The sequence below is a fragment of the Tetrao urogallus genome (genome assembly GCF_951394365.1).
Source record: "Tetrao urogallus genome assembly, chromosome: 6".
Taxonomy (NCBI): domain Eukaryota; kingdom Metazoa; phylum Chordata; class Aves; order Galliformes; family Phasianidae; genus Tetrao; species Tetrao urogallus.
This window is the reverse complement of record NC_136819.1, coordinates 56,327,132-56,352,318: the sequence shown is the minus strand read 5'-3', so window position 1 is coordinate 56,352,318 and position 25,187 is coordinate 56,327,132. Positions and strand designations below refer to the sequence as shown.

Sequence of the window (25,187 nt, the reverse complement as noted above, 5' to 3'; positions counted from 1 at the left end):
ATGTGGTAATCCAACTCACTGAGGTGTTATGCTCCTTTTCCATATGTTGAAGTTAATTATTAAAAAGCTTTAACTTGTTCTGTGGACTTCTGCTTGCAGTTTTGGTGGATGAGCCTCTTATTCAGCCCACTACCTACATTCCTTTGATGGATAACTCTGATTCTGGTGCTTTGGAAAAGAGAGAAGTGGTGGAAATAGCAAAACAAAACATGAATGAAGGGATCCAGAAGAGCGGTGGCAAGAAAATGAAGAATGAAACTGATAAAGGTAAGAAGCTGATGATGTGGTTTGCTTTGTTCACACTTCTAGGCAGTCAGTGCCCAGGGAGTGAGTGTGCTTTCTGTGAGGAGAGAAATCCTTTCTTCCCAGCAAAACAGAAAGGATTTGAAGAGAATGTTTGTGGCTGCAGGACGCTGTTTGTTCTTGTCTGTGTTCACTTCTCTACTGTTTTTGGCACGGCTGAAAGGGCTTTGCTCCATCTGAATCCTTTTAATGCTGACTGTAGGCTTTTGTGTCCTCACAGTGAGCAAATGGATGATCACAGACCACACAGATGCACATGAGAGAGTGTGCTAGAATTTCTCAGAGCTTTCCCCCCACCTCCTGAGCTGTTATTCAGCAATTTGTTTTTCATGCTTGATAATTTCTGCTAGGGGCTCAGTATCGCCAGCGTTCTGTTTCCTGTTCCTAGTTATACAGCATAGTTCAGGCATCTTTAACAGTGTTGGAATCCAGAGCAAGAGGTTTCCCTGTGTGCTCTTGGGGCCTGCCTGAGCTGGGAGTGCAGGCTGTGTGCTTTCATGCTATTCTGAAGCTACTTTGGGCCAACCAGCCAGCAGATACCTGAGTGCAACACAGAAAGCAAATTGCCTATGTGAGTCTCTTGGTTTCCAGCAAGATGCTGAACTTTCCTTTCAGTGTGCTTGGAATTGGCAGAGGAGCAGGGGGGGCTTCCTTCATACTCTGCTGGGGAAGACTGATGCGACTCCTGAGCATCATGTCCCACTGAGGCTTCATGTAGGTCATGGATGTGCTCAAAGCACGACAGGCTTGCTGAGACCCTTAAATCTGTGGGCAGAAGAAGCCAAATGGCTGGGCAGTGGTTCCCTGTTCGGGCTTGTTCAGAGGACAGACTCTGCATTGCCTGCCTAGTGACTCACCACCGTTTCTGGTTTTAGACCTGTATTCAAAAATGCACACTTTGAAGTCTTCTTGGCAACTCTGTGGTACCTGAGTTGGATTCCCACTTGCCTGAGGCTCCTCTTGTGCTTCCAACTCAATGGCTGTGTATTATTGCTGTAGGGCATCAGAGCCTCCCCTGTGCACCAGTCCCTTCTCGTTTCCTTTGCAAGCCGTAACCCTTCTATGTGAGCTTCTAATTCTTCTGTGTCAGCTGGGATTTGCTCTCCCAATATAGAAATCTTCTTGTATTCTAACTGTAAGCTTCTTGCAAGGGCAAGGCTCTTCCTGTGTTCAGGGAGCACAGGGCTTGGTCTGGTCCAAGCCCAGTAGACCTTCAGCAAGCCAGACTCTGGTCTCAGGATGTTGGTATCTTCCTGGTAAAAGCATCACTGATGATGTCAGTGCATTGATGACATGATTTGAAGTCTGTGGCCAAGGCCAAGTTGGGTTTAGGACAAGGACGAGTTGTGCTGGAATTCCTCAGGGCTTCCCTCACAGCTCTCTGGACTGTTACTCAGTTATCTGTTTTCACGCTCGATAATTTTTTTCTATGGTCTTAATATTGCCAGAATTTAGTTCCCTATTTTTCATTCATATTTTATTCTCTTCTGGGGTTTGGGTTTGCCTTGTGGTTTGATATTACGTCCAGAGCTGTGGTGAGAAAGCTGGACCATGCTCCATTATCTTAGGGGCACTTTCTGAACCAAGCAACCTTTTTAAGTTTTTACTTTCTTTTTACTCCCCTCCAGTCTCTTGGCATACTTCTCTATGGTAGGGATATTGGGTGCCTCAGACTTGTGCTTCCATTTCCTTAAGTTAGGGGGCCACCTAATGACTTACTTGTGCAGCCTGTTTTTCTAATGAAAAATGCTTTTGTTTCTGTAAGAGCATGGCAGATCTGGAGTGCACTTGCTTTGTTTGTGTCTTTTTGAACACTTACAGAATCAGTGATGAAGATGGATCTCACTGATTTATCTCCCTGCTGCTGAATTCCTGCAGCAGTTCATTTCCAAACTTAGACCGATGGAATATCTTTCTGATTCCATGTATTGTAATCAGAAATGTGCCACGTAAATTCATTGCTCTGTCATCTGCATATTGCTTTTGGAGCGAGGCTGTCCTCTGAATTGGGAGCTCGGTTTGAATTACTGTCATAATATGCTGGGAAGAACTCTTCAAGTTTTCACATTTGTGCTATTTTTCCCCCCAGATCTGTGTTGTGCTTTGTCTTCTTGCTAGCAACACTATAAATGTTACCAACTGTACAAACAAAGTGATGGGATTTTTTTCCCCCAAAACTGTCAGCTGGCAGATTGTTATCAGATTTAAATCTGAGTTATGTTGTTTTAGCTGAATGCTCGTGACCTTTTGCTTCTTGGCATTTCAGACTGAAATTAAATATAATGCATAATGATACCCCATCACATGCTGTTTCAAGGCGAAATAAATAGTTCTGTACTGAGTCCAAAGCAAATATATCCTCCCTTCTGTGTTGCAGAGAATGCTGAAGTAAAATTTAAAGACTTTGTGATGGCCATGAAGAATATGATCTTCACTGAAGATGAGGCCCGTTGTGTGGTGGAGGTGTTGAAGGAAAAGCCTGGCGCAATTCACGACGTCTTACAAAAGGTGAATGTCTGTGGGTATGGGGGAGAGGAGGCTTTTAGATGGGTAGAAAGTGGAGGAGACACTGTCAAATGAGCTAATGGATGTTTTGTCGCTGTTTCTGCATTATGGCTTTGGAAGACTTTTTTCCAGCTGGTCTGTGCCTGCTTTTACATGCAGAAGGCAGTTGTCAGATATCTGCCATCTGCCAGGGCTGGCTAGACAGGCTGATAGCTCCTAACTGCTCATAAAGGGCAGCCATAACCATCAGTAGAAGCTATGTATTGTAGGGCTGTTGCAGCTGACGCAGTGTGTTGGCATGGGGGAAGGCTATCTGGTGACTTTAGCAGCCATCTCTCACAAATATGTAGGAAAAACTGTAATAGGAATTAAGGAAAAAAAGCAACAAACAGGACTCCCTCTTAGAAACCTTACACATTAAAGCGTTCTGGCTATTTTGAATGTGTTTCATAGGACCTTAGGATACCTCAGATTGGAAGGTCTGCGGTCCATTCTCTTGCTCAAAGCAGGGTCTGCTCCCTGGTCAGCCTGGGCTGCTCAGGACTTTATCCAGTCAGCCTTTAAACCATGAAGAACTGGGGCTGAGTAACTTCTCTGGACAACCCATTCCAATGCTTGGTGCTTCTTTACTCCCTAATTTCTGCAGTTCTGTATTAAGACAACAGAGTGATGACCACCAGTATCTTACAGTACTATCGAAGGCAATCTTCCAACCAAATTGAGAATGGGTTTGTGGGACTGCAACTCCCCTCTGCTTCTTTTACTAGCAGACTTTATTTAACACAGTCTGAATGTATATGTGTAGAAGGTTTGCCCCTTGTGGCAGTTATTTTGTTTTCTAAGGCCAGTGTACAAGTGGCAGGACAGCAGGGATCATTCCCCCTGCTTCTGTGTCCCACAGCATCTCTAAAACTTGTCATTCCCCCCGTAGAGATGTTACTGTTGTAGCTGGAGGCTCTCCTGAGTGGAAGGGGAGACCAGACCAGTGTTCCTTCTTTCCCTTGCAGTGAGCTTTCAGGAAATCAGGTGGTATTTCTACTCCAGGTTGGATTATGCCTGCTTTGAGCATGGGTGGGACCAGGCGATGTTGGCAATCTCTTCCTCTCTCATTTATCGAATGATTCAGCATGGCTGTGCTGTTTTCCTTTATTTCTTTAATGACTGCTCTTTGTTTTTCCCAGTGCCACCGAAGCAGCCATCTTCCAATGTGGGAGCTCCTTAAGAGCCCATTTATTCTCTTAATTGGTTTCAGTGCATTTGAAAATGCATTTCCTGGTCCGAAAAAACCAGCGCTGCAGGATCCATTAGCAGCAGGGCTGGGTACTCGTGGTGCCATGTACGCTGTGCACACAAACCATGTGAGGACATGAGGGGGTGTTGCTTCCTTTCAGCCTCACTCTGCTGGTGTACTTCTGGCATGTATTGACCACTCGTGTGTGCTTTTGCTGCAGGCCAGCAAGGCAGAGTCGGCTGCAGCTATGCATCAGCTGCAAGAGAAGGAGAAAATGCTCGCTGCGATGAAGGAAGAGGCAGCTGTTGCAAAGGAGCAGTGCAAGCAGCTAACCCAGGTAAATGCAAAGAAGTTTGTGTGTGCAGAGAGCTTTTGGATAATTGCAGGGGCTTGGAGAATGAGCAGCAACAAATTCTGGCCTGTTGAGGTTAGTGTAAATTAAAAGCTGGAATCTCTTATATTGGGAAGGTGTTCCAAGACTCTGTGTTAGTTTTTATGATGCTATTAGTGTGTTTGTGCAGAGCTGTTTGCCAGTAGTTTTTCCAGGTAGTTCACTTACTGGCACTTTTAAACTGAGGCCATTTTCCTCTTCAAAAGGTTATTAAGAGCAAATGCTTCTTTTTTTTTCGTGAGCATTACATGGATATAAATATAAAACACCTCTTTTCCATTGCAGCTTTAATTGAGTATACATATTCCAGTATTTGGATGCTTGCTTGCTTCTAGGCACAGTAATGATCAGCTTTCTTTGAGAAAGCTGCAGCAAGTTTGAATGCTGCTTGGCCCCTTGAGTTGCAGCACTGATGGTTTTAGACTTACAGTTGCACCACTGTCGAGATAACTTCATGAAACTACATGTTGTTTTTTTTGTATTGAATATTTCAAAGGAGATCAGTTACTGTGGAAAACTGATTTATGTCAGTGTTGTAATAAATCAGAGACTTGGCAGGGGTAGGATTCTTATGTTTTGGGTAATTTGGAAGAAGAGTGATGTTAGAATCAGGAATATTGTGGGACAGGATCTGAACAGAAGGAGTGTGAGTGCCACAGCATGAGTGTGGAGGGAAACTGATGTAGTGGAAGGGGAAAAGCCATCCACAGGGTGGTGGTTGGAAAGCAAGGCAGGGTCTGCAGAGAAGAGGGGTGGTTGTTACAGTTTTACCAGTTTTGTTAGGGGGAGGAAAGGGAAGAGGAAAAATGAACAGGCATTCCTGAAAGCTGAGAGGAAGCAGGTGAAGGCAGAGCTGCTGCAGTGCTAAGTCATCAGGGTAAGCAAAGGAAAAAACTCAACAAGCTTTTATCTTTTAATTAATACATTCCTTTGAATACACTGTTGAAAGCTGTGGAGGGACTTAAAGGTGAGGTGCAGAGATGTCCCCGGGGCTGTCAGTGCAGGTGATATCTGGAGAGGATGAATGAGAGCAAGGAGTGCCTGACCTCTGTGGTGTTGAGGGTGTGAGAGCTGGTCTTGCCAGCATCTCTGGCACTGCCTTGGTGGGGTGCATGGGCTGGTGAGGGTTGTAGATGAATGGCAGAAGTTGGTGGAGGGGTAGAAGGAAGCCAGAAAATGTCATGGTGCCTCCCTCTTGTTGTAGCCTAGCAGATGGAAGACCAATGACACTTGTGTTTGAGAAGGCTTTGTGTTAAACTATCTCCTAATGTCTTTGGTTACTCTATGAACGTATGCTTGGGAGCTTATTATGGTTTATTTTTTTTTTTATTCTGAAGAAGACAGCTTCCTGAAGCCAACTCGCTGGCTCTAAAAAGAGAGAACAGCTTTTATTGAAAATGAAATGTGGACAAAGCTTATAATTACTCTGAAGAGGTGGAAGGTATTCAGGCTAGTTATTTGGAGCACTGAAATGCTGTGGCAGGGCTCTCTGTGCTGTCGGAGAGGCTGACTGCTAATGTGGGCACTTCGGATCCCTGGAGAAGCCTCTGGCACTGTGTGGAGCTACGTTGTGTGGCATAGCTGGAGGCACTTGGAGTTCGAGTGTGCAAATACTCCTGTGATCAGAGCTGCCTGAGCCCTGCACTCAATGGTTTTGCTTTCTGCAGCAAATGCACTTATATTGCAGATTAGCAGCTCTGTGGATTTCTCAGGTGTCCAGGTTGAGTTACTGGCTAATAAATGATCCAAATTGAACTGTGTATTTTCATTTGGAAGTTATAACGTGGCATGCTGGTGGAATTCAGGCCTTATTGCTGGGTGCTAGTACCCCATCTCCTATGGCAAAACTGTTTTCAGCGTTGGCTTTGCAACCTGCTATAAAGCAATTACATGCTCTGAAATGCTTTGTAGTTTTGCTGCAATTCTTTATCTAGTTTCTTTCATTTTGCTGTACCTGGGAGGAAAATCCAAGGTACGCCCTGTGCAGTATCTGTGACTTTAATCATTAGGACTCTGTATTATCTGGCTAAACTTGATAGAAATAAGACAACAGGAGGTTGTTGTTTAAAGTGGCAAACCTCTTTTCTAATACATGTGAAATTGCTGATTTAAAATCCTCAAAAGGGTGCTGGAAGCTTGGCCAGTGTAGTACTGTAATTTGTGAGTGAATGCTGGTGCTTGCTGTAGTTTGATGTATGCTTGATATGTTCCTCATAATCATAAAACATTGTGTCTGTTGGATTCTAGAAGAGAGTGGTAGGTGATTTCTTTTCTTTTTCCTTTGGTTTCCCACCCAAGGAGCTGGTTGCAGAAAAAGAGAGGAACGGCTTGCTTACAGCGAAAATGAGGGAACGCATCAACGCGCTGGAGAAGGAGCATGGCACTTTTCAGAGTAAAATACATGTTAGCTACCAGGAATCCCAGCAGATGAAGATTAAGGTAAAAGCTTTTGTAGAATCATTAAGGCTGGAAAAGATCTCGGGGATCCCCAAGTCCAAACCACCCCACCGTGCCCATTGACCACGTCCCTCAGTGCTACCTGGCTCTTGGACACCCCCAGGGATGGTGACCCCCCCCCTCCACTCCCTGGGCAGCTGTGCCACTGCATTACTACTCTTTCTGTGAAGAGCTGTTTCCTAATATCCAACCTAAACCTTCCCTGGCACAACTTGAGGCCATCACCTCTCATCCTTCACTGTTTGGGTTGAAGTTCATATACAAACAGATCAGTGCTAAGAAACCTTTATTTTAGCAAAGAGTGCAGCGTTTGTTATTTCAAGTCAGCTTCTGTGGAAGTGGTTGTTACCTGGAATCTTGAGTGCAGTGTGCTGATAGCTGCTAGTGTGACCCATGTGCATGAGGGTAGGGAAGTTCATGGCTGATTTGTAAGGCAGAGTCTTATCAAAGGTGGCTGTTTCAGTCTGCAAAAGGCCAGTGCTAGGCAGCCTGGCTTGTCTAGATACTTCTGCTTTGTGGTATTCTGAAATGTTAATCAATTGAGCATGAAACCTAATTGAAATACTCAACTTCAGGTAGACATTAATGCTGAGGATCATTTAGAAGCTGATAAATCTTGCTCTTAAATCTCAGCATGGAGAGATTAGTCAAGTTAATACACAAGAAGTATCGTTGATTAGGAAGGTGCTTTACTGAGAATATTTGAAGGGCAGCGCTTATATTTTTGTTTTTAGACCCTTGTTTGAATTTGTTATGATGTAGTGACTTCAGAAGGAGTTTTCACCAGATATTTTTAAGCAAAATGGCCCTGCCTATACCAGGCCCTGACATGTGCTTAGATATGTCGTGCTGGTGTGTTCTCCTGAAAGGTTGTCACAGCACCAAGCCTGGTTTGTGAACATCCAGTTTCAGTGATATTTCTGTTGTATCTTGGCACTCTGGAGAATGCCAGCTCTGCAGTTCTGGAGCAGACACTGTTTCACCTGAACCTACACAGGAAACTGCAAAGTGAGAGGATCTTCCTGGGGGAGGTGGAGGAGGTCTGGGGACCAAAGGGTGATTTCTACCAGCTTCTATAGCAGTCAGCTGGAGGAAGGGTGTGCAGAGGTGTGCTCTGGTCCTGCTCCCCCTGCTGCTGTTTCACAGTGCTGCAGAGAAACTGAACCATAGCCATCAAAGATTCCAGATCCTCTTCATCTGTGTGGTGTTTAAAATAAAAATAATACTAAGCAAGGAACACAAAAAAACCATCACAAAACAAATACTAAAAAAAAACAACCCCAAGCTCATCAAAGCCCAGAGAGAACAACTCCTTGGATGTGTTGGTGCTGAGCTGGATGTGGCTGCTCCCCAATGGACCACTCTCTTGCTGTTGTTGTTATTCAGATGTTTGGTATTCATGGTTTTTTTTGTGGACTTGTGCTTACAAGATCCTCACTGATGAGTCACTCATGGTGAAACTAGGTCTTGGAAATGGTGTCAGCTGCACCTGCAACTGGTGCTGGAAGGGGAAGAACGTGTTATGTGCTGTGCATGCTTCAGGATTTTCAGAGCAGGCTGTAGGACCAGCTGTGCTGGCATCTGGATATGCAAAGTCCGTTTGTTGTTCTTTCTTTCCCCTTTGAATCCTGTGTTTTGGTCATGTTTAAACTATTGTGAAGCAGCTTTGGGTTTTAGGGCATCTCTCAAGCACACTGAAATGTAACTGAAGCATAATTTTACCTAAAGAAAAAGGTCTTTGTAGTCTCAACTTCAGGATGTTAGATCTGGACAAGCCTTTTTGCAGTTTACATGCTACAATCTGTGTATCTTTGGTTATTTCCAACTTTTCTGCTTCATTTACAGGCTTTGTAAACCTCTGGCATTAATCCAGTGAATTTATTTCTTCCTTGGAAAGGGAGATAGGTACCCAATTATCGATAACTCAACTGTGCAACTGTAGATAGTTATCAATATCCTGAGTAATATTTGTGTGCTATTTGAAATGTGGCCTTGATAGAGTGGTGTAAAAGGAAACTGATGTTTTATTCAAGCAAGTAGAGCTGAGCTGCATCAATTTAGTGGAGGACTGGTATGAGGAAGGGAAGTAAAGCTGTCCTTTTGCCTAGAAAAACACTGAATATTGTTACCTTTAACTGTTGTATAGTTGCATTTGCTGAGATATTTTGGTGATTTCTGATTTCTCTTTTACTGTAATCTTTTTCTCCCCTCTTCAGTTCCAGCAACGCTGTGAGCAGATGGAGGCAGAAATAAGCCACCTGAAGCAGGAGAATGGTATCCTGAGAGATGCTGTCAGCACTTCTACCAATCAAATGGAGAGCAAGTATGTTAGCAGCTGCTTGGAGCTCTGCATATTTTTAAGCTTTGCCTGAAGAACTCTGGCTTCTGCTCCTTTCATTTCCATTTCCTTGGCTGTCTTTGCATTTGTGTTTAAACCAGGTAACTGTGATTTTGGAGCATGAAGGTACCTGTTTGTGTTTGCGTTGAGCCACAGCTGTCAAAACTGATTAGTGTCTTTCATCAGATGAAGCCTAGGCTGCTAGAGGTCTGAGGTCTGACAGGAAGAACTGCAGGAGTGCTCAATCATAGCCAGTGTATTTGGTAGGGTACATTTGTCCACCTGGCTTTAGGAGAAGTGCTATTGCAGATCTCTTGGGAGGACAGCAGCTCTGACCTTATAAGTTGGTCCTGCATTAAAAAGGAAAATGTCAGTGTGCTGCAGTGATGGTACCACTGGGTGACAGCCGGATTCATCCACCATCGCTTGGAGAATCAAAAAGCACCTCAAGGTGTCATCTTTTTGTGAGTTATGACTTAACTTTACAACCATACACACAGTCCTCTGTCAGCTCAGGGACAAACTGAGTGCCTGATAAGGGCTGTAGGCACATGGGTGAATTGCTGCTAGTGGCCTTCTGCCTTCAGGAAGCCAAAACCACGCTTCACATGCTCTCAGATAGCTGATTTGTTACTGTTGGAGACTGGAATGTCAGAGCCCTGTCATGGCTTGGAAATGTTGCTGTGTCTTCATTTTCTGGCTGGTCTGTTCACGCCGAGGTGCTACTTATTTATGGACCATTCTGCCAACAACTGCTGAACTGCTGAGCATGATGCAGCGGATGCACTTTCTGCTCCCTGCCCGCTTTCTGTAATGGCATAAAATAAGGGCAAGTCCTCTGATTGTAGAGATGCCCTGGTTGTAGAAATGAAGTGTTGTAATTACCAAATCTTGAAAAAAATGCTTCGTTTGGGCAAATTTTAATAACATAATGCTTTTTGTTTGCTTATACACAGAGAGGAGCCTTGCAGAATTCTTGCCTTGTGTGATACAAATGCAAATGCATCTTCACTCCCTAAGTGAGAGAGTGCATCATACACCTTCACAAGTCGAGAGTGAGTCAGGTCCATGAGGCAAAGTGTAGTCCAGAGAGATTCCCACAGTTAAGTCTTCAGTGAGTTACAGATCAAGGATCCTTCATGAGAGGAGGAACAGAATGTGAATTTGTGAGACTTTTCCGTGTGCTGACCCTTTTTGTATAAAGCCATCCAAATTATAACCATCAGCTTTCAAACATTTTGAAGGAGCTGCTGCTTGTGGCTTATTGAGTTCCCTTTTGTTTCTGGCTTTGGGTTATAGCTGCTGTGCTGACAGCCAGCATTCCAGACCTCATCCCTTTCCTAGGGCAAAACAATGTGAGTGAAACTCAGCACAGCCCTCTGGCTGCAAATACAACACTTGATGTTTGACTAGCTGTTGGTATTGCATATGCTTCTTGGAAGAGGGGAAGGAACTGAACAAGAAGCTGTAAAAATGTTTATTTCTAGGCAGGCAGCTGAACTGAACAAACTGCGTCAGGACTGTGCCAGGCTGGTGAATGAACTGGGAGAGAAGAACAGCAAGCTGCAGCAAGAGGAGCTCCAGAAGAAGAATGCAGAGCAGGCAGTGGCTCAGCTAAAGGTGACTTTGCTTTTTCTCTGCCTTGCTGAGTTGCACTTGAGGTTTTTATCTGAGCCAAGTCCTGAGCTGGGCAGGATGGAAGGAGTGTGAGAATTGCTTCTGCTGTTTCCCTGGCCACTTGTCTCTGTCCGTTGTCTTTAGATACACAAATATCAATTTGTGGATAATTTCTGAGCCAGCCTGTGGGCTTATTTAATGCTTTTATTCAGTACCTGTATTTTCAGTGATTACAGACTGTGACAACGAACTTGCCCTCCCAGGTGAATATCTTTTAAAAACCTTAATTGGTGATGTTGAACTTTGTTTTCTACAATTCAGACAAGATTTGTGTCCTGGTTTGGCCTGGTTTCCATGATACTTTGGAGCAGTTCATCCAAATAGGATTTTTTAATAATTCTTTTACTCGTTGATTGTTTCATAAAAATTATTCTTCTTTGTTTGGAAGCTCCACACTTTTGCTTCAATGCACAATTTTTTTTTAGAAGTATACTGATATTTTGATGTATCTTTATTTTCCGATGAGATCTTCAGCTCAGAAGTTCTGTCTGCCTCCAGTCCTTGCAGGTGGAGAATTGATACCTAGGGCTGAGATGTGGTTTAATTTACAGATGTGTTTTTGTGTTTTATGTGGCTAGACCAGCTCCTGCTGTTAATTCTGAACTTGCAGAGCAAAAATGCTGCACTTCCGTACTACAGAAATCATCCTGTTAAGAGCCAGTGATTAAATTCTGTTCACAATTTGCCTTTCAAATTAATGGGATAAACTGTTCTGGGAGGAGGATTACAGGGTGCTCTGTCTCTCTGATGCGCCCTAATGAAAACAAGGAACAATTTTCCTTCCTTACCATATGTTTTGGGAATAGCACTGAAGAGGTGAACTCCGAATGTTTCAAAACTAAATTAAAGATTAGACTTATTTTCGTCAATTCTGTCTTCTATGTGAAGGTCCAGCAGCAGGAAGCAGAGAGACGATGGGAAGAAATCCAGGTTTATCTCAGGAAAAGAACAGCAGAGCACGAAGCAGCACAACAAGGCATGTATCAAACAAGAAAATCCCACATAGTGCTAACTGCAGTGATCTTGCTGTATTAAAAAAAAATAATAATAATATTAATTGGCTTAAGTGTTAAATAGAGCTCAAATTGATGTCAATAGTGCTTGCACACCCTGGGGAAATCGTGTGCTGTGATACAACTTTAAATGCTGATGAGAAGAACCTTGGCTTGCTGGATCAAGGCTTCTCATCAGCTTCCCTGTTCGCAGTGCAAATTACTTCCCCCTAGAGTTCAAGTATGTACTTCTGAATTTAAATCCTGATGTTTCTGCTACAGATGTGCAGAATAAGCTTGTCGCCAAAGACAACGAAATCCAGAGCTTGCACAGCAAACTTACTGATATGATGCTGTCGAAACAGCAGCTGGAGCAGAGGATGTTGCAGCTGATTGAGAATGAGCAAAAGAGAGCTTCTAAGGAGGACTCTATGCAATTGAGGGTGCAGGTATTGCTCACAGATCTTACTTTTCTTTCCCCTTTGTGTCTGTGGAAACAGTAATAACCTTGAAATGCTGCTTTAACTAAGCTTTCCCACTGGGAGCTTGCATGCAGTGTTGGGAGGAGGACTGGAGCCGTTTGGGAGCAAGCATGTAATAATCCTTGCTGGCTGCAGGGAAACCAGCAGGTGTCTGGTGGGGTAGGGAATATTTCCTTTCAGATGAAGTGGGATGTTACACTTCCCCTCAAACCAACCTATCTCCGTGGGAGAAAGATGGCATCTCCAAAATATGTGAAAATTAAATGCTAAACTGTTCTTACTGATAGAAGCACAACTAGGAGCTAATGCCAGCAGAAGTTGACCATCTACAGATCTCAGCCTGCTTTTCTTTTTCTGCTCTCTTACTAGGAGCTGGTAGAGCAGAACGATGCTTTGAACACTCAGCTTCAGAAGCTTCATTCACAAATGGCAGCCCAGGTACAGCATGTTCCCTCTTCCCTTTCTTCTGTAGTCTTTAATTGTGAATCTTCTATAAAAGACAGATCTTTTTTTAAGCTGGATGTGAGATGAGCAATAATGAAAGTGAAGACTTGTTAGCATCCTCTTTTGTCATGTTCTCAACCTGATTTAAAACTTAAGCTTCTGCTCTCCTTTCTTTGGAGGGAAGATGTCCACCTGTCTCCTCCTGTACTGCCTTTCATTTAGAACCAGGAGTGGAATACCATTCAATTTCCTTTTTTTCTATACCTTTTCATGTGTGGGTATTCTCATGTGGTTCTTTGGTCTTTTTGCTGTCCTCCCATGAACCAACTGATAGTGTTTTTCCCCTTGTCATCAGATTGAGGAATAGTGACTTAGGTGGCTGCTGTATAAAGCTCTGTTCAGTCCACTGGGGACAGAACACCTGGCAGAAAGCCCCTTTGAGGAAGTAGGGTTGGACTGGATAGGTACCTGTGTGGACATCAGGGCTGATGAAGTGGTTTGACAGTGGGGTGTCCTGTAAGGCAGCTAAGTTTAGGAGACAAGTGCTGGTGATTCCCACTGCTTGTTTGGAATCTGACAAAGAGGATCTTCTGGTTGTGTTGCTTTGAGCAGAAAGGGAAGGGATGTTAGTATGTGCTGAGATCCTTCCTGTGTTCTGTAGCTAGGAAGTATTTGAAATCTGCCTGGGTCAGTTTGAAATAATGAGACAAATCTTACAAGTTCTATTCCTGGTTTGCTGCAGAGGTTGATTCTTTGCCTTGCTTTACTCTCAGCTGTGGTCGTTTTTTTTCTTTTTTTTCTGCAGACCTCAGCTTCAGTCCTGGCAGAAGAACTGCACAAAGTGTGAGCATTCATTTCCCCTGGTGTTTGGGAGATGTCACTGGCTGCTATCACACACCACCTTTCCTCAGTGCATGCACAGTGTGTATGGGAGGGAAGGGTGAAGGAATTGTTGTCAATGCTTTTCACTTCCTAAATGAGATTCACTTTAGAGCTGGGAAAACAGTCCCTGCAGACTTCCTTTCTGTGTCTGGTCTCAGATTTGCAGCCTGTTTATGGGGGTCTGTGCTGCACAAAAAGCAGTGCCTCCTGTTGTTTATGGGAATCAGTGCAGCAAGCAGAGATGTGCTTGACCATTTCTCCCTTTGGGAGATGGGGTAGTTTTGTTTTGGAGCTAGAAAACATCCCATAAATGTTTGGCAAGCAGGCAGCATTTGAAATGGAGGGAAAAGCTTTTGGACTCAAAACGTGCTGTCAGCAGAAATGTGGGTAGGACCTGGACTGAAGGGCTAGCATGTATTTTGTGTTTAGCTTCCTGTTTCATGGGCAACTTTCATTCTAGGCCTTCCAGTACTGATATGTCATCACTCTCATTTATACAGCATTGCAGAAAAGGACAAACAGCTAAAGCAGATGGAGGACTCATTAGGCAATGAACACGCCAATTTAACAAGCAAGGAAGAAGAGCTCAAGGTATAATAAAAGCACATGTAAATGCCAGCTGGTGGAGGGATGGGCTCATTGGGTGTGCATATGAAATGAAGCCTGTGAGGTGGTTGCTGTCATTAGATCTAGAACCAGCTCCTTTGACTGTAAGGCAGCTGATCTAGCCAGGATTGGTGTGTGATGAAAGCTGATGACAGATGTTAGGGGTTTCCCTTGCAATCACCTCTAGTCTATGACAAAAAACAACCAGGGATATTTTACAATGAAAAGTGGACTTAGCTGAAAGTCCATCTATGTGCAAAATGCAAATGTGTTTTTTCTTCCTTCAGGTCTTGCAGAATATGAACCTGTCCCTGAAATCAGAAATACAGAAGTTACAGGCTCTGACAAATGAACAGGTAAAATAACGGATTCATTAATAAGGCTTCATTTTTGGTATCTTCCCATTGCCTGTTTTGTCCTAAATGCAAAGGCAGATCTGTTGGTGTAAGCGAGCTAGGCACCACTAACAGTGTGAGGTTGTGTGAGGTTACAGAATCAGGTTAATATGCGATTCCCTGGAGGTTTTGTTTTTGGTCAGAGATCTGCTCTTAACCTCCCTTCTTCGCTGGCCGAATCTGTTTCTTACTAAGATAGCCAAGTGACTGAAGCATTTGCTGGTTGGGTTTATCTAGATTTGCTGATGTCCTAAGGACATTGCACAGGGGAGAACACAACTGTTGTTAAATATGCAGCCCCGGCATCTAAGAAAGTAAAAAACCAAGAATATACAGAAAAACCTACCTGACAACAGATGTATTTTTAAAACCAAACAAATGCTTTCTCCTCTGCTATTACTGTGTGGCCAGTGCATTACAGAGGTGGAAGTGCTCTGATTAATTACTGAAAATCCTGGTTGTTAAATGAATCCTTTCAAGATCTTCTTTCTTCTTGTAATTGCATGCTTGCCTGGTATGTATTGGTGTTTTACAAGTGCATAATGACAAGCTTATCCCTTTCTTTCTTGCTGGTGTCATGTGTTGAGAGGCCAAACGCCTTGTTCTAGCTTTTTAATATTGTGGAATGAAAGGTTGATTGAATCATGTGATGTATCTTAAGTCTGTGTTAATCCTCTTTATATCTAGGCTGCTGCTGCACATGAGCTGGAAAGGATGCAGAAAAGGTAAATAGATCTGGCATTCAATAAACAATTTTTATCAGTCTTTTATGTTCTTTTGAATTGATGCTTTTTGTAAGATGAATGTAACTCTTCTATTGTGTCTCAGCATTCACATCAAAGATGACAAAATAAGAACTCTTGAGGAGCAGCTTCGAGAAGAACTTGCTCAGTCTGTGAACACAAAAGAAGAATTTAAGGTAAGATGCAGAACAACTATCCTTGTGCTTAACCACATCAGGTTTTCCAGGCTTCTGAGGTTGTGGAATAGTTTAGACAATTGAATGTTGGTTTGTAAAACAGAGCAGACTTCCAGGTGTTAAGCTGTGTTACAGCATTCTTTTTTTACAAGGCAAGGGTAAGGTGGGATATCAGAGTAATAACAACAGATGGTGAGAGATGTGGGGTAACTCAAGTCAAGTGTAGCGTCTACAGTTGCAAAGAGTGATGTCTTTGAAATGTGGAGGAGAAGGCTGTTCAGTAAAAACTATTGCAGTTTTGTTGCATTCTACATTTGAATGCAACTTCCAAGGCCTTGGTGGGAGCCCTTGCTTGGGTTATCATGCTGTCAATCCTTTTTTTTTTTCTTCCTCTTTTTATTTTTCTGCCAAGGTAGGTATAAAAATGTTTATTTCCCTCCTGCCAGCTTCCAAATTGTTTCTCATAAGGAAGCAGCTAAATTTCCAAAGCTTTTAGTTCTGTGATCTGGGGTCTGCACTGCAGAGTTGGTGCTTGTTTTTAAGTGGTGTTGCTGAAGATCAACCTAACTCAGTCTGAGCTTTGCAATACCATGTTGGTAGGTTTGCTGGTGATGAACAGAGCAGGTGGGTAGGCTGCATAGCTTCTCTAAGAGAGGCCATGCCCTATGGATCTCCTAGAGCTCTTGCAACTGTTACCAAGTAGTGAATGCAGTTCACTTATGAAAATTGCATTTTTGAATAGATTTTGGTGGCAAAACCCCAAAGTTTCTCTAAGGTCTCAAAGAACAACAGGTAATGGTTCCCTCAGTTAATAGCTGGTTAGTAGGACTTTAGGTGGTTGTTCTTCACAATAAGCTATTAGCTGAACCTTCAGGGAGGTGTGGAAGGTGAGCGTGAAGAAGTGACAGCTGTATTATGCATTTGATTACTTTGTGTGGTCTGACTCTCAAGAATCACAGGGGGCTTTCTAGGTGGTGCAGTGTTTTAAGAAAGAAGTGGTGAAAGTGAATGTGATAAGGAATAATGTGAATTTAGAGTAGAAGAAGACTTTAGAGGCGTTACGGGGTGGTTATGGGCTGAAATCAGCAAGGTACTTTGTGTCCAAAAATCACCTGGAGGCAATTTGGCAGTTCTCAGGAAGTGAGCAGGGACCCGAGTGCAAAGGGTCGTTCTTGTGATAGTGTGGAAATCCACAGTGTACTCAGCATGAATGTTTTGTGCCCTTGGAATTTCTTTGATCCCAAACCTAAGTCTGCCCCGAATGCTTCTACCTGAGCAAGTGCTCCTTTCTTCCCACGCACATGGAAGAGGGAAAAACCAGGCTCAAAACAGCAATTCTTCAGTCCTCACCTTTGCTGTCCCTTCCTGCTGTCAAATCTTGAGATGCTGCTGATGCTCCTTGAGGAGGAAAATGCAGTTTCTCTTGCCTGTGTACTTGGCACTGACTGATCCTCTGCCAGGGAATGAGGATGGTAACAGCTGAATTTCTCATGGGAACATAAGGACAGAAGTATTAGCCATCTTTCTTGCTTCCCTGTACTAAAGGACTCTTTGTAGTCTTGTAGCTTCCTAAGAACTGTCTGTAACAGCTTCTGTGGTATTTAATTACCTTGTTGCCACTGTGAAAATGTTGTAGTTTGGGTGTGCAGTTCTGAGCTGATAAATGTGAATTTCCTTTCAGATTCTCAAGGATCAGAACAAAACTTTGCAAGCTGAAGTGCAGAAGCTGCAGACTCTCCTATCTGAACCAGTACAGCCAACATTTGAGGTTGTATCAAACGTCCTCTAATTCTTTTGGATTTCTTAGGGTGTTTTCTTTTAAGTGGGCTATGGGGTGAGCAAAATCTGTTGCTTTTTAGGTACACGTGGAAAGTCCAAGTCATGCAGCTTCTAGATCTGGCAAAGAGTATCCATACAAAATGTGTATTTTTTTCCTCCCCTAGAGAATGCTAGCTTAATGCAAGCAAGAACTTTTCTGCAGTCTCTCCCACTTTAAATGATAAATTTCTGAGTAGAAAAACCCCACGAGCAACCAGCCCTCCTAGGAGAAAGATCTCTTATTGGTCTGGGGAGAGACCAGAGTAAGATCTTCATGCTGCTTGTTTTCATTCTGTCTGAGAGTGAGTTCTCAAACCAGTACTAATCAAAGAACAGACTCGCTTATGGTGGTTTTTCCTATTGCTCTCTTTTTCTTTCTTCCTCTTCTTCCATGTTTTTTGCAATGGCATCAGTCTGAGTGCTCATGCAGGATACTGTAGGATAAGAGCTATTCTGCCCAGTTTCAAAGCCTGAGACAGCTCTGAATACCCAACTTCATGCTCCTGTAAAGTGAGAAAACTTTCTGAAATGCTGGAGAAAGCCTTGCAGGACAGGAAACTTTCCTTTCTAGTCCCATGCTGGTATCTGCTGGTCAGCAGCTCCCTGTCTTCTGGCAAATAATCAGGTTTGCAGCTCTTACTCCCCTGAGAGGGCTGGTTTGTTGTCCTGCCTGAAATAGCTGATTTTCCTTGGGGGCTGGTTTACATTTCTTGTGGGATCTCTTAAAGTGCATTACTGTTAGCCTTTGAGAAGTCATAAATGCTCTGGTGGGTGAGCTTTAAGTGGAGCTTGTGGTTTTGGTAGATACTGAAAGGACACAGATTTCTCAGGTGTTTGGGCTGGATCTGTACCTTTCTGGGAAGCCTGACATCTGTCCAGGATCAGCATTAGACCCTTGTGCGATGAGGACGTTCTCCCCAACTCTGTTACCTGCTGGATTGGTGCAGTTCAGTAACTAAACTTCTGGAGAAGCTGATGCTCTCTAATTCTTTTTGTTGTTAAAATCCCAAATTGTTATTGATCCCACTGGTGATCACCCTGTTGCTTTTTTTTTTTCTTTTAACAGGCAAACAAAGATTTGTTAGAGGAGATGGAAAGAGGGTAAGAAACCACTTTTTCTTTTGCACCAAAGGATCCCGTAGAGATCCAGTTCTGGGAGCAGGATTGCTATTGATAGCTAAGATGCTGCCAGAGGTTAACACTGCTTTCCTAATGCTCACTTCTGATTTCTCAGAATGAGAGAGAGGGATGATAAAATCAAGACGGTTGAAGAGCTGCTTGAGGCAGGACTCATACAGATGGCTAATAAAGAGGAGGAGCTGAAGGTAAAGACTCCTGTATTATCTTTTTATGGGGAAATATTGCTTAAGTGCTCTTGTGCAAAGTACATGCTGTCATGCTTATAGTGAGATCTGAGATTGTTCTCTTTGAGTAGGAGAGGCTTCTGGAGATAGGGTTAAAACCTTTTTGGTAGCACAGACTAAACACAGGCAGTAATGGTATGTGTGTGTGCTTCTCTCTGCTTAGTTTAGAGTAGGCTTTACTAGCATCTTGATGTCCTTTGGAGTAAAGGTAATACATCTGCAGAGCTGTATGTTTGGTGTAATCTGAAGCAAATCTGTCTTTAGAAAAGGGTTTTTTGTAGTAACTTGGCAGCATGAGACTATTGCATCAGTTTTACTTACTGGTAATCTGAAGGGCAGTACCAAGATCTGTTTCCTGCTGAGTTTTCTGGAATGCTCTGTTCTGTCTGTCTGGACGTATCTGAAACAATGCTCACTTTGTGTCCCTAAGCTCCAGGTGAATTACTGAGGACCCCAGGGAGAACTTGCATGCTAGCAAACTGTCAGGGTGCCAAACAGCCAAAGATGTGAGCACATCATCTTAATGTTTCCCTGGACATAAGTTTGAAGTGTTCCCGTGGATTGAAGAATAATTATTCCACTGAATAATTTGGCTCTAACTGCTGCAGAGGGGGGTCTCTTTCAGGCTTTCAAATAGTCTTTCGCTTGTTCTAAAATAAATTATTTTTCTGTCAAGCTTAACACATTTTCCCCAATAAATGAGTCTTTCATTACCTGTTTCTCTGCTTTCAAAGGTACTGCGAACAGAAAATTCATCCTTGAGAAAAGAACTTCAAAGTCTGCAAATTCAGCTATCGGAGCAGGTAGTACTTCTCATCTAAAACTTTTATTACACCTAAACTTAAATCTGAAAGGATCTTGCTGTGGTTGCAAAAGTCAAGGGAAAAAGGCGAGGATGTCTTTGAAGCCTGTTGGCAAAGGATCCTGTTTTCTTCTAGCGCTGGTCTGGAAGCTGTAATATCTGTCAAATGCTTCCTTTGCATAAGTGTCAGAAACGTGTTGGATCTCAAAGTTCCAATTCAGCAGTGGTTGTGGGTTGGTTTTATCTTGCCACGTACTGCAATGGCTGTGGGCTGTGTTTTTCTAGCAGCCTGGTGCAATAAGCATGGCTGGTAGGGAGCTCCTGTTGCATTAGCCTGAGTCTGCATATTTGAGATTTCTAGTGTTAACCCACACTTGTGCAGATGTGATTTAGCCCCCTTCTCTTTGTATCTGTGTTCTGTGACACTATCACAGTATGATGCTCGTTACTGCATTATTGTTTTTGACTCAGTGCACTCAGTGCCTATCACAGAGTACCTTGTTGGTATCCTGTTCTGTATGGGTGGCTCAGGAGAGCATTTCTGTAAAATCGTTTGAGAGAGGGGGGAAAAAAACCTCTAAATATTTATTGTTAGAATCCCTGTGGGGAGATGTACAGCAAAGCTCAGCTTCTCCTAGTAAAGCTGGAGTGTGGACTTTGTCTTGCTTTGCTGTAATTTGTTGCAGACCAGCTAATTTTGGCAGGAACAGCCAGATAGATAACATCTCTAGACTGCTATGTTCTCTTTTACCCAGTGCCAAAGGGTCCAAGCTCTTTACTCCTCACCCCTTACCATTTGCAGATAGTTTTGCTCTCTCGTTTTTCTAAGTTGAAAATCCGTTTTCAACAGGTTTCCTTCCAGTCACTGGTGGAAGAACTCCAGAAAGTGTAAGTGCCTGCACCAGTTCCATTTCTGATTGTCACTTCTGTCTGTATTCCATGACTGCTTGTTCTGCTTCCCTGAAACAGCTTAGTTTTAACTGGGTGAAGTGTGCATGTGCAGCAGGGAGCATCATTGCTTTGGAAGCATGTCAGGTCAGATGAACAGCTTTGAAAATCCACTTGTTTCTCTGCTAAGCCATTAACTTCATAAGTCTAACTGTGACTGGACGAGGGATTGCACTGAATTGTCAGACAATTGTTTCTTTGCAGTGGGTGCTCTGAAAGGACTGAGCTTGTTCAAGCTGTATATGTATGTGCATTTGAAGTTAATAAATGCTTTGCTGAAATGTTGAGTGAAGGCTGAAGTGCCTCATTCCAGAGGTATTGGTGTATTTTTTTTGCTTAAGTATGCAAATTAAGCTACCTATTTAGCATGATGAGCTACTGGTTATGTAAAGCTGGTGTGTTCTGCACTATTCTCATACACTCCTCCTGCTGGTCGCTTCTGGTTTTGGGACTGCAGTGAAAAATGGTGCCTGCAAGAGTGGAAGGTCCCACTGTGATTCCCAGAAGCTACTGATGGGATGTGAGCTGTATTTGCCCACATAGCCTCATTTGTTCAGCCAACTAATGCTATTCTTCTGCTCTTGCTAAGGATCCATGAGAAGGATGGCAAAATAAAATCAGTGGAAGAACTCCTACAAGCAGAAATCCTTAAAGTAGCAAGCAAGGAAAAGACTGTTCAGGTACCCATCTCAGTACCTTCCAACACCTTGGCTCCTTTCTGTGTCTATGCCATTGACACCGTTTATTCGTTACTGCATGGCATTCTGCAGAGATGAATTCGTAGCTTCCATTTTTGTGGTGTTCTTGTTTCCATTGTCCAATCCTGTCTTGTTTTGTCATTGAAAAGGCTTTGACACAGAAAATAGAGGCTCTGAAAGAAGAAGTAGGAAATTCCCAGCTTGAGATGGAGAAACAGGTAAAACACCTTAGCGCCAGAAGTGTGAACCAGACTTGCCTTGGATGCACTGCTCACTCATTTCTGTTTGACTGTGTTTTCTTTCACTGATGTATGTCATTAGATAAGGAAACCTTGTGATGGTAGAGCTACGCTTTTCTCTGATATGAAGCTTTAAATATGTAGTGTAACTGCTAATGCCCTGCGGAAACCATCTTTCCCTGGATGCCAAAGCTTTTTACATTTGTCACTGACTTTTGGCAAGATTTGGCATTGCTTAAAACACTGTAGCATTAGGTCTGGCTGGGCACACAGTGTGCTGGCATGTACTGTCCCTGCAGTGCAGTGGAACCCCAGGATGTCTGTTGGCTTTGTGACTTTCTGAAATCTCCAGTGCTGCTGAAATCTCTCCTTCTGTTGTTCTTTGTTACTAGAACAATAATACTGACCCAAATTTTATTTGGTTTCTGGATAAAGCTAAGGCCATTCTTTTTCCAGTGTCCAAAGAAAGCCTGTCTTGGCAGAGGGAGATTTTACTCTAGCTATCAGGAATGCAGAAATGGAGGAGTGCTGGCTTTTTTGGCATGCTGGCTGTCTAGCATCTAGGAGCCCATGTTTCCTTAGGGAGTCCATTCTGCAGGCAGCTTGATCCATTGTGCTGGCAGGAAGTTTGCTTGCTTGTTTGTGTGGGGTGCCTGCCTTTTTTAGCCTGATTTTTCAGTCTTTCTAGTGACATTCCAGTGTGTCACCTACTTTCTTCTTAGTGTTAAAGTTTTGTCCTTTCTAGGCAAAACTTCATAGAACATGTTTGGACCTTTCCTCTAGTGCAGTTTCCCAGGAACTGGAGGAATTATTTGTGTTGTTCCATCTATGGAAGTGACACAGAGCCCAGGACAAAATGCATTTTGGTGTCACTGGCCCTGCATATCACAGGGGTTGGAAGGGACCTCTGGAGATCATCCAGTTCAAGCTCCCACCTCTTCCAGAGGCAGTACATGTGCACCTCTTGGTCTCCTGCAAGTAGAAACAGAGGCTTTTGGGAATGTCTGAAGTGGGTTGGAGAGGGCTAAACTCACGGAGCTGTTTGGACAGCTGGTGTCGACACAGGTAGCAACTCTGTGCTTTGTCAGTTTTCTATACAAAATTCAAAGCAAATATCTCTACTCTGTCGTAGTTATTCAGTTCATGTCTAGTCTTGTCGTGCAAAGATGTGAATGACCAGAGGTGATCTCTGACCTGAGCTGCCCTTCCCCGTGAGGTGGTTGTCATCAGTCTCTGCTTTTTCCTTTGTTGCCTTCAGCGAACGCTGCTCTGGTTGGCCTGCATGTGTTCCCACTTGCACTCTTTTCCCTTCTGCTGTGGAAGTCCTGTTTTAAAAGTGGTGAAAGTAAATAACGGAGATCTTTCACTTCTCATCATTTATTTTCTCACAAAGACTCTGTGTTTGTGCTTACATCACTGCCTGTTTTTAATGGTGTTTAAAGTTCTTCCACCTGTTTCTCCCTAAAGCACTTTATAGCTTTCATGTGTCTTCTCAATGGCTATTGAACTGAAGTACTGATTGTTCTCTTTAGGTGTCAATTACATCCCAAGTCAAAGAACTTCAGACTCTGTAAGTACAGCTGCTAACATATTTCGTCTGCCCTATGCACTCCTCATTTCCCTGCTCTGGTCTTCAGTTTAAAGTATTCTTGCCCAAGAATATCTCTGGTTCTCATCAAGGGAGCCAAACAAGCAACACCAGACTTAGTAGATGTGCAACTTTACCGCGTTTGCCTGCAAACAAAGGGGGAAGCACTGCTTGGCTTTGTGGACCTGAATTAACTTACATGGGATGAAATCCAAGTCAGGTTGGAAGCACGTAGGCAAGGTGCTGTGGCAAGCTTACTTTAATAGAGTCTGTACTGTAGTAGGTGGGTTGGTGAATAAGAATTGAATTGCTGTGGTCATCTGTCCCTCATGTCCCCAGTTGGGACTCCCTTCCCCACTGGGAGAAGGGGAGGAATTATTTTTAGGTGAGGAGAGCACTCATTTGAAATCCCTGCAATGTGTGTTGATGCAGAACTTGACTGCTTTCGCTTAATGATCAGTACCATGATCAAGGGCTTCTCCTGCTAACCAAGTCTGATGTGGAAATGTTCTCACATTGATTTTTCAGCAGGTGAATTATGGTTATGCCTTTGATCACATAGACTGCTTCTGTTTGTTACATGCTGAAAAGCACAGTATTTCTTTTCTTTCGAGATGAATAAAAGAGCAAGGGCTTATTCTGTGTGTCTGTGTGTGTGATGGTACAGGTTGAAGGGGAAGGAAAATCAGGTGAAAACCATGGAGGCCTTACTGGAAGAGAAGGAGAAAGAGATTGTTCAGAAAGGAGAATGGCTGAAGGTAAGCTTCCTTAGTATTCTGAAGGGAAATAAATCCTGGTGCAGTGTTTCTGGATGTGGAAGGATTACATTTATACTTCTAAGCTCCTTTTTTTCTGTTTGTACAAAGGGTCAGCAAGATACAGTTGCACAATTAACCAGTAAAGTTCAGGAGTTAGAACAGCAGAACCTGCAGCAGCTCCAACAGGTATGGCTTGCAGAGTGGTGTGATTATAGAGGGTGCTTGGTTGAACTGGAAGATGTTTAGCCTCTACTCCTCTTAAAAAGTTTGTATTGGCTTCAATCTACAGAGCTGTTTTAAATTCTGTTTGATTAAACTGGTGGGGTATACTATGCAGTAAGCCTATTTCACCTGTGTTTATCCAAAGCAGATGTTAATGCAGCTGATGAGCTTGATGAGCTTTCCTTCAACTTGGATGATACTGTCCTTAATGAGCAGTCTGGAAACTTAGGAGCTCATCAGCATAGTCACAGCTGGGTGCCTCCTTGCCACACTGAAGCAGTGTCTCTGTAGGGGAAGGGGTAGCAGGGGAGCTCCTGAAGTGCTTTCCCTTGAAGTGCTGAGGCTTTGCTGTGATTTGGGATACATGGAGAAATCCACGCTTCTGAAGTTTAGATATTCTTGGAGCAACGTGCTTTGTTACGGTGCAAGCTTCTCAGTGCCTCATTGGGAGTGACTGTTAACGTAAAGACTTCTGACATGGCTTGTGCTATCAAAATGAGATTGGGAATTCTTGTTTTTCAGGTACCTGCTGCATCCCAAGTCCAGGACCTGGAGAGCCGGTGAGTGCACTTCATAGCAGCTTCTCTGCTGTAACGTGCACTCAGTGCTGGCGTCTGGCTTAAATTGGAATGTACAACTTGGTTTCAAGAATTTTATGGGCTTTGCTAAAGTAAGCTGTTAGTGCTGATGGATGCACACCAGCCAGCACGTCTGCTGCTCGTGTAATAGCAACGTCTGGTGGCCCTGCCTCGTGCATCTGAGCTGCAGCCTTCAGATGCTTTGTGAAAGTGAATGATCGCCCAGGGCTGCACTAAGTAGCGAAGCTGTTGCTGCTGCTTGTGTCTAGTGATAATTTCTCCTTCTGTTTAGCGTGTAAAATAGCGTGCGTTTAAGTACCTGCAGTTCAGTCAGTAAAAACAATGAATAGTTTTCCGTTTTCAGTCTGAGATGCAATAACTAGTTTTCCAGCTCCTGTTTTATGAAGAGACGCTGCCAGAGGTCCCTCTGTTTTCACTCTGTTTCGTCTGGCTGCTCTAATTCAGACAGGCTGCACGTTCTTGTGCCATGACTTTGTCTTAGAGACCACTAAAGAAGACCACTAAGGTCCCAAGTGCAGCCCATTCCCAC

The 25,187-nt window shown here is 43.4% G+C and overlaps 1 protein-coding gene across 1 annotated transcript in view; it reads left to right on the top strand.

Moving 5' to 3' along the window:
* Positions 1-25,187, top strand: part of KTN1 (kinectin 1) — a gene marked incomplete at both ends in the record, with an annotated part of 49,337 nt that overhangs the window by 4,441 nt on the left and 19,709 nt on the right. Inside the window, 25 exons of the mRNA XM_079537495.1 lie at positions 100-267; positions 2,681-2,811; positions 4,260-4,376; positions 6,729-6,869; positions 9,104-9,210; positions 10,713-10,845; positions 11,791-11,878; positions 12,177-12,343; positions 12,746-12,814; positions 13,626-13,663; positions 14,203-14,293; positions 14,596-14,664; positions 15,391-15,428; positions 15,532-15,622; positions 17,304-17,372; positions 18,507-18,541; positions 18,675-18,765; positions 19,539-19,607; positions 20,457-20,494; positions 21,144-21,234; positions 21,402-21,470; positions 23,024-23,061; positions 23,747-23,837; positions 23,946-24,023; positions 24,582-24,619. Of these exons, the coding sequence (XP_079393621.1) occupies positions 100-267; positions 2,681-2,811; positions 4,260-4,376; positions 6,729-6,869; positions 9,104-9,210; positions 10,713-10,845; positions 11,791-11,878; positions 12,177-12,343; positions 12,746-12,814; positions 13,626-13,663; positions 14,203-14,293; positions 14,596-14,664; positions 15,391-15,428; positions 15,532-15,622; positions 17,304-17,372; positions 18,507-18,541; positions 18,675-18,765; positions 19,539-19,607; positions 20,457-20,494; positions 21,144-21,234; positions 21,402-21,470; positions 23,024-23,061; positions 23,747-23,837; positions 23,946-24,023; positions 24,582-24,619 (2,155 nt within the window). The remainder of the gene's footprint in view (positions 1-99; positions 268-2,680; positions 2,812-4,259; positions 4,377-6,728; positions 6,870-9,103; positions 9,211-10,712; positions 10,846-11,790; positions 11,879-12,176; positions 12,344-12,745; positions 12,815-13,625; positions 13,664-14,202; positions 14,294-14,595; positions 14,665-15,390; positions 15,429-15,531; positions 15,623-17,303; positions 17,373-18,506; positions 18,542-18,674; positions 18,766-19,538; positions 19,608-20,456; positions 20,495-21,143; positions 21,235-21,401; positions 21,471-23,023; positions 23,062-23,746; positions 23,838-23,945; positions 24,024-24,581; positions 24,620-25,187) is intronic.